This window comes from Eucyclogobius newberryi, unplaced genomic scaffold (assembly GCF_026437365.1).
Source record: "Eucyclogobius newberryi isolate DKJ021-1_F unplaced genomic scaffold, fEucNew1.0.hap1 SCAF_17, whole genome shotgun sequence".
NCBI lineage: Eukaryota > Metazoa > Chordata > Actinopteri > Gobiiformes > Gobiidae > Eucyclogobius > Eucyclogobius newberryi.
In genome coordinates, this window is record NW_027315801.1 from 34,316,761 (window position 1) to 34,329,871 (window position 13,111).

Sequence of the window (13,111 nt, forward strand, 5' to 3'; positions counted from 1 at the left end):
GACCGACTTAAGTCATGACCAGGATCGTGTCAGGACCGACTTAAGTCATGACCAGGATCGAGTCAGGACCGACTTAAGTCATGACCAGGATCGAGTCAGGACCGAATTAAGTCATGACCAGGATCGAGTCAGGACCGACTTAAGTCATGACCAGGATCGAGTCAGGACCGACTTAAGTCATGACCAGGATCGAGTCAGGACCGAATTAAGTCATGACCAGGATCGAGTCAGGACCGACTTAAGTCATGACCAGGATCGAGTCAGGACCGACTTAAGTCATGACCAGGATCGAGTCAGGACCGTCTTAAGTCATGACCAGGATCGAGTCAGGACCGACTTAAGTCATGACCAGGATCGAGTCAGGACCGACTTAAGTCATGACCAGGATCGAGTCAGGACCGACTTAAGTCATGACCAGGATCGAGTCAGGACCGACTTAAGTCATGACCAGGATCGAGTCAGGACCGACTTAAGTCATGACCAGGATCGAGTCAGGACCGACTTAAGTCATGACCAGGATCGAGTCAGGACCGAATTAAGTCATGACCAGGATCGAGTCAGGACCGACTTAAGTCATGACCAGGATCGAGTCAGGACCGACTTAAGTCATGACCAGGATCGAGTCAGGACCGTCTTAAGTCATGACCAGGATCGAGTCAGGACCGACTTAAGTCATGACCAGGATCGAGTCAGGACCGACTTAAGTCATGACCAGGATCGAGTCAGGACCGACTTAAGTCATGACCAGGATCGAGTCAGGACCGACTTAAGTCATGACCAGGATCGAGTCAGGACCGTCTTAAGTCATGACCAGGATCGAGTCAGGACCGACTTAAGTCATGACCAGGATCGAGTCAGGACCGACTTAAGTCATGACCAGGATCGAGTCAGGACCGACTTAAGTCATGACCAGGATCGAGTCAGGACCGAATTAAGTCATGACCAGGATCGAGTCAGGACCGACTTAAGTCATGACCAGGAACGAGTCAGGACCGACTTAAGTCATGACCAGGATCGAGTCAGGACCGTCTTAAGTCATGACCAGGATCGAGTCAGGACCGACTTAAGTCATGACCAGGATCGAGTCAGGACCGACTTAAGTCATGACCAGGATCGAGTCAGGACCGACTTAAGTCATGACCAGGATCGAGTCAGGACCGACTTAAGTCATGACCAGGATCGAGTCAGGACCGACTTAAGTCATGACCAGGATCGAGTCAGGACCGACTTAAGTCATGACCAGGATCGAGTCAGGACCGACTTAAGTCATGACCAGGATCGAGTCAGGACCGACTTAAGTCATGACCAGGATCGAGTCAGGACCGACTTAAGTCATGACCAGGATCGAGTCAGGACCGTCTTAAGTCATGACCAGGATCGAGTCAGGACCGACTTAAGTCATGACCAGGATCGAGTCAGGACCGACTTAAGTCATGACCAGGATCGAGTCAGGACCGACTTAAGTCATGACCAGGATCGAGTCAGGACCGACTTAAGTCATGACCAGGATCGAGTCAGGACCGTCTTAAGTCATGACCAGGATCGAGTCAGGACCGACTTAAGTCATGACCAGGATCGAGTCAGGACCGACTTAAGTCATGACCAGGATCGAGTCAGGACCGACTTAAGTCATGACCAGGATCGAGTCATGATCTGCTGGTGCAGGATTATCAAACTGTCAGGATGATAAAGTGATGTGAATGTGACATAAAAAGCCGGATAAAAAGACTTAATTTTCATTCTAAAATTGGTACTTCTTGTTTTTATCCATTTACCAAATAATCTTGACATCCCTGGAAGATACAAATACATTGTTCTGGCATTTTAGAGTTATCATTTCTTTAACATTATGAGTCTTACCACAAAATCAACGTACAATTGTGTCAACGCCAAAGCACGGGACAGATTTGGATGTTATTGTCTCCCTATAAATGACTCCACTTTTTGCGATAATTTAGATAATTTAGTCCATATTTGGTGAAAGTTTTAAAAGTTGGTGAAGCATGTGGTGACAGACTCCTGTCTTTAGCTTCATTGGTCTGTCAGACATCTGAAAGCTCTGATATAAGGATATAAAAGTGTGTGGTGCTGCTGACAGCTTTGTGCAAAGGCGGCGTGTTTTCAGGCCGTCCACACAACCATCTCTCCCTTTATGTTGAGTGGCATATTGTTAAAAAGTTACAGATATTATATCACAGCGTTACGTGACCCGGTGATGTCAGAGTGAAGACGCACAACGAGATCGTGCCGAGGAATGGAGTTTTCTCACTTTGCCTGATGACTTAGAGTTGAAGTGAGTCATTTTGGATGCATTTGTCGTGGTCTTTGTTGTTATTATTCGTATATGATCGATTATTGCATCTACTGTGCTGAAGATGAGCTGGAGCTGTCACAAGTACCTTTCATTCTTGAAGTAATTCTGTAACATTAGCATATTTATACTCGATAGACCTCTATTATCTCCCAGCTTTGCCGCTGATCTAATTCTCATTTTAATTTGCGGTTTCATTTATTTTTAGTTGAAGCGGTGAGTTTTCTGTCATGAGCACGTTATAGTTAACACAAAAAAGTCATGAAAACCAAAGGAAATGCTTTACTTTTGGTTTACATTTTAGAGCTCGACTTTCTTCAAGATCATGTCGATGCTCGTGTTACATTAGAACAGGCATGTCCAAACTACGGCCTGGGGGCCAAATGCGGCCCTTAGACCAATTTGTGTTGGCCCTCCAGCTTCCTGCTGGTAGTACTTTTACTGTAAAATTGGGAAAATTCAAGCATTTTGATGCTATAGCAACTTAATAATAATGTTCCACGTCTTATGAACGGTGTGGAAGCATCACAACTATGTCAATGCAAAAAATCCATTTAATCACTCTTCAAATTTGACATTGTCGGGTTGTTTCTGGCCCTTTGCTCCATATAAGTCTCAAAATGCGTCCCTCAGTGGAAACAGTCTGGACACCTCTGCATTAGAAGAATCAAACTTCATGATTCCAAAATGAAATCTGATCATTTTGTTTTTATTTCAATAAAAAAACGCAACCAGCAACCGGCTTTTAGCCCGAATTCCCCGCTTGAAGGCTCAGCTCTCCTGAAATGGAAACGCCGGCCTTATCTGTCCTAACTGCACCTGGTGATCTATAACAATCATGTCCGCGCGCCACTGAATCCATCCTTGTTAGTGCCCTGGACAGTCCATTACATGGCACAGATCCGGCTGAAGGGAGTATAAGTTAGATTTCCCCCTCGATAAATCAACAGACGAATAGACTCGTCGCACATCTGAGATCTCCTCTTGTCTTTGTTTGTCCCTCCGTGCCTCCCGTAGGTCATGTACAGCCAGGACAAGCACAGCAGCCCCAGCGTCGTGGAGACCAACACCACGTCGTTGGAGCTGTCGCTGCCGGTGAACCAGGACTACGTCATCCAGATCAAACCCTTTAGTGAAGGAGGCGAGGGCAGCAGCAGCCGGCAGATCACCATCCCCAAGATCGCAGGTACAGTGGGTGCTCGTGTCCGCGTTCTACCGTGCAGAGCTCCTGTCACGATGGCGTCTGTGGAGGAGACGAGATGGTGCTGATGAACGACACACGGGACATTTTGACATACTAGCGCACTTATGTCATGAAATTAAGCCGTGAATAACAAAAAACAATCCGATTAAACACAAGCAACTCTTAAATAGAATAGATTGTGTCCTAAATCGTCAAAAATAAAGCCCTGTACTTACAACGTTATGACTAATATCGTGTATTCAAATTATGATCTTGATCCAATTGTGATAACATGTTGTAATCTAACTAATGAGGCTAATTCACTCTTGTCAATTTAATCAACGCAGTTTAACGTTGGTTTAAATTTAGGCTGTGATTGTGTTAAACTGTCAATCATGCGAGACATGTTTTTGAAAGCATTTGTGGTTTTTGTGGTTGTTGTTCTCGCCACAATATTCTCCCTCGCTAAAATAGAATCATTATGAGACACTGGTTAAATAAATGTGTCGCTTTGTTAATATGAGGCTGGACTCACTGGTCTGTGTGGTCAAAGGCTCTGGTTTCTTCTGCCCATCATGTTTAAATCCCAGTCACAAAAACAATATCTGAAAGTCGGATAAAGTTGGTTAATTGCAGCCGTAAGTTCCGATGTGAATTCCTCGCCACCGTCACTGCCAGTGTGGAGGTTTGTGGTGCATGCTGGGATTGTGTGAGGTCCAGTTCTCAAATGTCTGGACGGTCCGACTCAGTATCGGTCACTTTCAGATAATTGAATGTGATTTGATTGAGTTTGTGTTGAATTAAAGGGGCTTTGGCCACTTTTGAACCAGACGTTAGTTTGATCTGTTGGCTCCGCCCCCTGACAGTCATGGCGACTGGTGTTATAAGATCCAGAGCACATCCTGTAAATTGTGCTGTGACTTTTATGGATGGACAGGCAGACCCTAACCCGGCTGCTGCAAAGGATTGTGGGACTGGCTGAGTAGTGCAGTATACAAGAGGAGTGTAGGGGGGAGGGGGGAGGGTGTGGGGACAAAGTAAAGGCTAAAGGCGGGGCAAAGTACACATGCTAAAGGCGGGGCAAAGTACACATGCTAAAGGCGGGGCAAAGTACACAGGCTAAAGGCGGGGCAAAGTACACATGCTAAAGGCGGGGCAAAGTACACATGCTAAAGGCGGGGCAAAGTACACAGGCTAAAGGCGGGGCAAAGTACACAGGCTAAAGGCGGGGCAAAGTACACATGCTAAAGGCGGGGCAAAGTACACATGCTAAAGGCGGGGCAAAGTACACAGGCTAAAGGCGGGGCAAAGTACACAGGCTAAAGGCGGGGCAAAGTACACAGGCTAAAGGCGGGGCAAAGTACACAGGCTAAAGGCGGGGCAAAGTACACAGGCTAAAGGCGGGGCAAAGTACACAGGCTAAAGGCGGGGCAAAGTACACATGCTAAAGGCGGGGCAAAGTACACAGGCTAAAGGCGGGGCAAAGTACACATGCTAAAGGCGGGGCAAAGTACACAGGCTAAAGGCGGGGCAAAGTACACATGCTAAAGGCGGGGCAAAGTACACAGGCTAAAGGCGGGGCAAAGTACACAGGCTAAAGGCGGGGCAAAGTACACAGGCTAAAGGCGGGGCAAAGTACACAGGCTAAAGGCGGGGCAAAGTACACATGCTAAAGGCGGGGCAAAGTACACAGGCTAAAGGCGGGGCAAAGTACACATGCTAAAGGCGGGGCAAAGTACACAGGCTAAAGGCGGGGCAAAGTACACATGCTAAAGGCGGGGCAAAGTACACAGGCTAAAGGCGGGGCAAAGTATACAGGCTAAAGGCGGGGCAAAGTACACAGGCTAAAGGCGGGGCAAAGTACACAGGCTAAAGGCGGGGCAAAGTACACATGCTAAAGGCGGGGCAAAGTACACATGCTAAAGGCGCGGCAAAGTACACAGGCTAAAGGCGGGGCAAAGTACACAGGCTAAAGGCGGGGCAAAGTACACAGGCTAAAGGCGGGGCAAAGTACACATGCTAAAGGCGGGGCAAAGTACACAGGCTAAAGGCGGGGCAAAGTACACATGCTAAAGGCGGGGCAAAGTACACAGGCTAAAGGCGGGGCAAAGTACACAGGCTAAAGGCGGGGCAAAGTACACAGGCTAAAGGCGGGGCAAAGTACACAGGCTAAAGGCGGGGCAAAGTACACAGGCTAAAGGCGGGGCAAAGTACACAGGCTAAAGGCGGGGCAAAGTACACAGGCTAAAGGCGGGGCAAAGTACACATACTAAAGGCGGGGCAAAATACACAAGCTAAAGGCGGGGCAAAATACACAAGCTAAAGGCGGGGCAAAGTACACAAGCTAAAGGCGGGGCAAAGTACACAGGCTAAAGGCGGGGCAAAGTACACAGGCTAAAGGCGGGGCAAAGTACACATGCTAAAGGCGGGGCAAAGTACACAGGCTAAAGGCGGGGCAAAGTACACAGGCTAAAGGCGGGGCAAAGTACACATGCTAAAGGCGGGGCAAAGTACACAAGCTAAAGGCGGGGCAAAGTACACAAGCTAAAGGCGGGGCAAAGTACACAGGCTAAAGGCGGGGCAAAGTACACAAGCTAAAGGCGGGGCAAAGTACACAGGCTAAAGGTGGGGCAAAGTACACAGGCTAAAGGCGGGGCAAAGTACACATGCTAAAGGCGGGGCAAAGTACACAGGCTAAAGGCGGGGCAAAGTACACAGGCTAAAGGCGGGGCAAAGTACACATGCTAAAGGCGGGGCAAAGTACACAAGCTAAAGGCGGGGCAAAGTACACAAGCTAAAGGCGGGGCAAAGTACACAGGCTAAAGGCGGGGCAAAGTACACAAGCTAAAGGCGGGGCAAAGTACACATGCTAAATGACGATACAGTACATGAGAACGTAAAACCCCATCAGTGAGTTTAAGTGTCTCCAGCCGGTGCATGAAGGACAATCTTCACGCCTCTAACGTCATTTATGGCACAAGCGCCCGGAATATTCACAAATGAAGTGTGTTATTGATGAAACTCAGAACTATTTTATCCTTTTTTATATTTGGATTTATTATTGCCATTGTCTTTGTCACAGAAACATATTTTTGAATGAGTTTTAGACCAGTCTGTGTTGTCCAGATAATAATTACAATCATTCAAATGTGGCACCATCATTTTTTGCAGTCACTAGTCACGATTAGTGGATTTGTTTGCTGCTGGACTAAAGGATTTTTCATATGCACCGGTCAGAACTTTACTTTAGTGTCGGACTGGCCTGGTCCGGCCTGGTCCTGGGAAGTGTTCTGGTCTTTCTCCCGAGCAGAGAACAAAAGAGCTGATTTTATTTGCCATTTTTAGTCCCGCTTCACATTAATATACCCGTGATGACTGAAATACAAGCTGTTCATGTTTTTAATGTTTCATGTTATTGATGTAAAATATGTAATTTAACATTATCTGCATCACATTAGTAAGTCTTGGTCACAAACAAAATAGTTCTAACTTGATCTCAGTCAAACACGGGTTTATTAAGCATCAGAAACACTGTCATTTCATTGAAAGAAATATCCTAAATGTATTGAGCAAATGTTAACCTGATAAAACAACCTTTATTCAGTGATTAGGTTTATTATCTTGCCCCGTGTGTATATGTGCAGGGCAAACACTAATGCACTATTCATCATTGGAATATCCAGTCACCAGTTCATGCAGAGTTCAATGGCCGTTTAAAGCACGTTTTAACCATTTTAACATGAATATAAAACACCTTTAACGTTAGTTTTATGGCGGTCTTTTCTCTTGCTCTTTGACCACAATATATGTCTTTTAATCTAAAGCAGTTTATTCAGATGAGAATGGGGCTGTTTCATGTAAATTCTTATTTTTAACACAATTTAATATGACTGGTTTAATAAATGAAGAGGTGCGCGGTGGCAGAGCGGTTAGAGCCTCCCGATAAGGAGATCATGGGTTCGATTCCCAGGTCACATGATCTCTCTGCGTGGGTGTGTCCTCCCCGTGTTGCCGTGGGTTCTGTGCATGTGATAGGTCAGTTGGCAGCTGTAATTGGCCTCTGTGTTAACCCTGTTCATCCTGTTTTCTACAAGCGCTAGAACATTTATTTAAAAAGGTTTATTAAATGTTCCGCTCATAAATGAAGAAAAACATTTTTGCACACGTTTCTGTTGTATATTCAGTTGTACATTCTTTATAAACTAAAAGTATTTGATTTCTTGGGCATTGAAAATAAACCCTGGACTTTATGGTTTTGTGTCTTCAGGGATTTTGTTTTTCCCTAATAATTCTTACATTTGTCTTATAAAGTCTGATAATATCTGACGTCTGCGTCCTTTAGACAGCACACTACTGCCATCTAGTGAGAGTTTGGGGCACTCACATGTACACTTCTGTTTTATATATATATTTTTATGTATAAAATAAAAGATACGTTACTGAACACAGTAATACAGTAATACAGAATATAGAACTAAGTAAACAAAAGCAAACTTTTACTTGCAAACATATTCAGACATGTCACCTTTATATTCTTATAACAATAGTATTAGAAACGACAACAGAACCAGTCATGATGGAGGCGGCTACTGTTAAGTTTCTGATGATGTTTATAGTATGTGAGGGGGGTCGCCTCTCCACAGATCTGGCCCGGTGGCATCACTTGTTTGTATGTGGGGGAAATAACCAGGTCTGTTTAATCATAATAATGCATTGAATGAAAAATAAAACAGGAACTATGCATACAAGTGTATTAAAGATACTAATAATAATTCTAGATTTTAAATCTAAGTGTTAAATGTTAAAGGGTAAAAGCCTAAAGATGAAGCCTCTTGAAACAATAAATCATTTGAATCAAATGTTTCGGGCTTTGAAACACTGTTCAAACACGTCTTCAGAGCGGTTCTAGTTCTACCACATGTTTTACATTTTAGCTGTTGTTTTTTTAATGTCCACATTTCCTTCTGTTTTGGGACACAATCTATTTAAGTGTATTTAATGTGCTTTTTGAGGACGGGGCAGTTCCTCATAGACAAACTAGTCCCACACCAAACGGGTCCAAACTCAGAAGCTCTTGTCTGTAAGAGCTGGACATCAAACACTGGATTAAAGTGTCATGTGTTTACATCTCGTATCATGTCGTGTGTTTACATCTCGTATCATGTTGTTTACATTTCGTATTGTGTCATGTGTTTACATCTCGTATCATGTCGTGTGTTTACATCTCGTACCATGTCGTGTGTTTACATCTCGTATCATGTCGTGTGTTTACATCTCGTATCATGTTGTTTACATCTCGTATTGTGTCATGTGTTTACAGCTCGTATCATGTCGTGTGTTTACATCTCGTATCATGTTGTTTACATCTCGTATCATGTCGTGTGTTTACATCTCGTACCATGTCGTGTGTTTACATCTCGTATCATGTCGTGTGTTTACATCTCGTATCATGTTGTTTACATCTCGTATCGTGTCGTGTGTTTACATATCGTATCGTGTCGTGTGTTTACATCTCGTATCATGTTGTTTACATCTCGTACCATGCCGTGTGTTTACTTCTCGTATTGTGTCATGTGTTTACATCTCGTACCATGTCGTGTGTTTACATCTCGTATCATGTCGTGTGTTTACATCTTGTATCATGTCGTGTGTTTACTTCTCGTATCATGTTGTTTACATCTCGTATTGTGTCATGTGTTTACATCTCGTATCATGTCGTGTGTTTACATCTCGTACCATGTCGTGTGTTTACATCTCGTATCATGTTGTTTACATCTCGTATCGTGTCATGTGTTTACATCTCGTATCATGTCGTGTGTTTACATCTCGTACCATGTCGTGTGTTTACATCTCGTATCATGTTGTTTACATCTCGTATCATGTTGTGTGTTTACATCTCGTATCGTGCCATGTGTTTACATCTCGTATCATGTCGTGTGTTTACATCTCGTACCATGTTGTTTACATCTCGTATCATGTCATGTGTTTACATCTCGTATCATGTTGTTTACATCTCGTATCATGTCATGTGTTTACATCTCGTATCAAGTCGTGTGTTTACATCTCGTATCATGTTGTTTACATCTCGTATCAGGTCGTGTGTTTACATCTCGTATCATGTCATGTGTTTACATCTCGTATCATGTTGTTTACATCTCGTATCATGTCGTGTGTTTACATCTCATATCATGTCGTGTGTTTACATCTCGTATCGTGTCGTGTGTTTACATCTCGTATCATGTTGTTTACATCTCGTATCGTGTTGTGTGTTTACTTCTCGTATTGTGTCATGTGTTTACATCTCGTACCATGTCGTGTGTTTACATCTCGTATCATGTCGTGTGTTTACATCTTGTATCATGTCGTGTGTTTACATCTCGTATCATGTTGTTTACATCTCGTATTGTGTCATGTGTTTACATCTCGTATCATGTCGTGTGTTTACATCTCGTACCATGTCGTGTGTTTACATCTCGTATCATGTTGTTTACATCTCGTATCGTGTCATGTGTTTACATCTCGTATCATGTTGTGTGTTTACATCTCGTACCATGTCGTGTGTTTACATCTCGTATCATGTTGTTTACATCTCGTATCATGTTGTGTGTTTACATCTCGTATCGTGCCATGTGTTTACATCTCGTATCATGTCATGTGTTTACATCTCGTACCATGTTGTTTACATCTCGTATCATGTCATGTGTTTACATCTCGTATCATGTTGTTTACATCTCGTATCATGTCATGTGTTTACATCTCGTATCAAGTCGTGTGTTTACATCTCGTATCATGTTGTTTACATCTCGTATCAGGTCGTGTGTTTACATCTCGTATCATGTCATGTGTTTACATCTCGTATCATGTTGTTTACATCTCGTATCATGTCGTGTGTTTACATCTCGTATCATGTCGTGTGTTTACATCTCGTATCGTGTCGTGTGTTTACATCTCGTATCATGTTGTTTACATCTCGTATCATGTCGTGTGTTTACATCTCGTACCATGTCGTGTGTTTACATCTCGTATCATGTTGTTTACATCTCGTATCGTGTCATGTGTTTACATCTCGTATCATGTCGTGTGTTTACATCTCGTACCATGTCGTGTGTTTACATCTCGTATCATGTTGTTTACATCTCGTATCATGTTGTGTGTTTACATCTCGTATCGTGCCATGTGTTTACATCTCGTATCATGTCGTGTGTTTACATCTCGTATCATGTTGTTTACATCTCGTATCATGTCGTGTGTTTACATCTCGTATCAAGTCGTGTGTTTACATCTCGTATCGTGTTGTGTGTTTACATCTCGTATCATGTCGTGTGTTTACATGTCGTATCGTGTTGTGTGTTTACATCTCGTATCATGTCATGTGTTTACATCTCGTATCATGTTGTTTACATCTCGTATCATGTCGTGTGTTTACATCTCGTATCATGTCATGTGTTTACATCTCGTATCATGTTGTTTACATCTCGTATCATGTCGTGTGTTTACATCTCGTATCATGTCGTGTGTTTACATCTCGTATCGTGTTGTGTGTTTACATCTCGTATCGTGTTGTGTGTTTACATCTCGTATCATGTCGTGTGTTTACATGTCGTATCGTGTCGTGTGTTTACATCTCGTATCGTGTCGTGTGTTTACATATCGTATCGTGTCGTGTGTTTACATATCGTATCATGTCGTGTGTTTACATCTCGTACCATGCCGTGTGTTTACATCTCGAATCATGTTGTGTGTTTACATCTCGTACCATGCCGTGTGTTTACATCTCGTACCATGTCGTGTGTTTACATCTCGTATCATGTCGTGTGTTTACATCTCGTATCATGTCGTGTTTACTTCTCGTATCGTGTCATTTGTTTACATCTCGTATCATGTCCTGTGTTTACATCTCGTATCATGTCGTGTGTTTACATCTCGTATCATGTTGTTTACATCTCGTATCATGTCGTGTGTTTACTTCTCGTATCATGTCGTTTGTTTACATCTCGTATCGTGTCGTGTGTTTACTTCTCGTATCGTGTCGTGTGTTTACATCTCGTATCATGTCGTGTGTTTACATCTCGTATCATGTCGTGTGTTTACATCTCGTATCGTGTCGTGTGTTTACATCTCGTATCATGTCGTGTGTTTACATCTCGTATCATGTCGGCCTCGCCCTCGTACGGCCTCGCCCTCTTACGGCCTCGCCCTCGTACGGCCTCGCCCTCGTACGGCCTCGCCCTCGTACGGCCTCGCCCTCGTACGGTCTCGCCCTCGTACGGCCTCGCCCTCGTACGGCCTCGTACGGCCTCGCCTTTGTACGGCCTCGTACGGTCTCGCCCTCGTACGGCCTCGCCCTCGTACGGTCTCGCCCTCGTACGGCCTCGCCCTCGTACGGTCTCGCCCTCGTACGGCCTCGCCCTCGTACGGCCTCGCCCTCGTACGGTCTCGCCCTCGTACGGCCTCGCCCTCGTACGGCCTCGCCCTCGTACGGCCTCGCCTTCGTACGGCCTCGTACGGCCTCGCCCTCGTACGGCCTCGCCCTCGTACGGCCTCGCCCTCGTACGGCCTCGCCCTCGTACGGCCTCGCCCTTGTACGGCCTCAGACGGCCTCGTACGGCCTCGCCCTCGTACGGCCTCGCCCTCGTAAGGCCTCGCCCTCGTACGGCCTCGCCCTCGTACGGCCTCGCCCTCGTACGGCCTCGCCTTCGTACGGCCTCGTACGGCCTCGCCTTCGTACGGCCTCGTACGGCCTCGCCCTCGTACGGCCTCGTACGGCCTCGCCCTCGTACGGCCTCGTACGGCCTCGCCCTCGTACGGCCTCGTACGGCCTCACCCTCGTACGGCCTCAGACGGCCTCGTACGGCCTCGCCCTCGTATGGCCTCGCCCTCGTACGGCCTCGCCCTCGTACGGCCTCGCCCTCGTACGGCCTCGCCCTCGTACGGCCACGCCCTCCACCAGAAAAGTCACAGCGTTCACCTTTAAACAAGACGTGAATATATTTCCAACGTTACAAAAGCGTGTTGTGTTTTGCGTTGCAGGCTCGGTCGCCATGGGAGCAGCTCCTCAGTCCTTGGCGTGTCCTCTGTTCCACGTGGCTCTGCTCCTCACAGTCCGGAGCATCTTATGACAAACCTGATCCAGGGACCACGACGAGGAGGCCCCAGAGGTCCCAGCGGCTCCACCTGCTCCACCTGCTCCCCGCTCCCCCGCCTCTCCTCTCTGTAAAGACTGTCAAGACGCCATGTCCCGCTCTGAAAGACTCGCCTGACGGGAACTGCTCTTTTACAACTCGCTTTTGTGACTCTGAATGGACCGAGTGGCTCCGGGACGGCCCCTTTGAAGATTCGCTTTTGGATATTTGTACCTCGGAGGCCCCGAGGATGTGTGGCGCACAATTGGTTCTGTATATGTTTTATTCTGTCAAAGGGGAAAGTGCCAGTCGACCATCAAAGGAAATGTATGTTCTTCTTGACTTTTTATACAGTGACGGTTTGAAACACTTTTGCTCATTCAAAATCGAGTCCGACTTCAATGGGAAAACTGTGTCTGGAGCTTCAGTGGAACGTTTTCTTTCCTGCGCCTCCGACAGAGCCACGCCTTTCGCTTTAAGACCGACCTGAATTTT

The 13,111-nt window shown here is 45.6% G+C and overlaps 1 protein-coding gene across 1 annotated transcript in view; it reads left to right on the forward strand.

The window, feature by feature from the left end:
• Nucleotides 1–12,662, forward strand: part of LOC140363553 (contactin-4-like) — a 218,166-nt gene extending 205,504 nt beyond the window's left edge. Inside the window, exons 21-22 of the mRNA XM_072450184.1 lie at nt 3,329–3,497; nt 12,525–12,662. Of these exons, the coding sequence (XP_072306285.1) occupies nt 3,329–3,497; nt 12,525–12,613 (258 nt within the window). The 3' untranslated portion in view covers nt 12,614–12,662. The remainder of the gene's footprint in view (nt 1–3,328; nt 3,498–12,524) is intronic.
• Nucleotides 12,663–13,111: the final 449 nt, after the last annotated feature.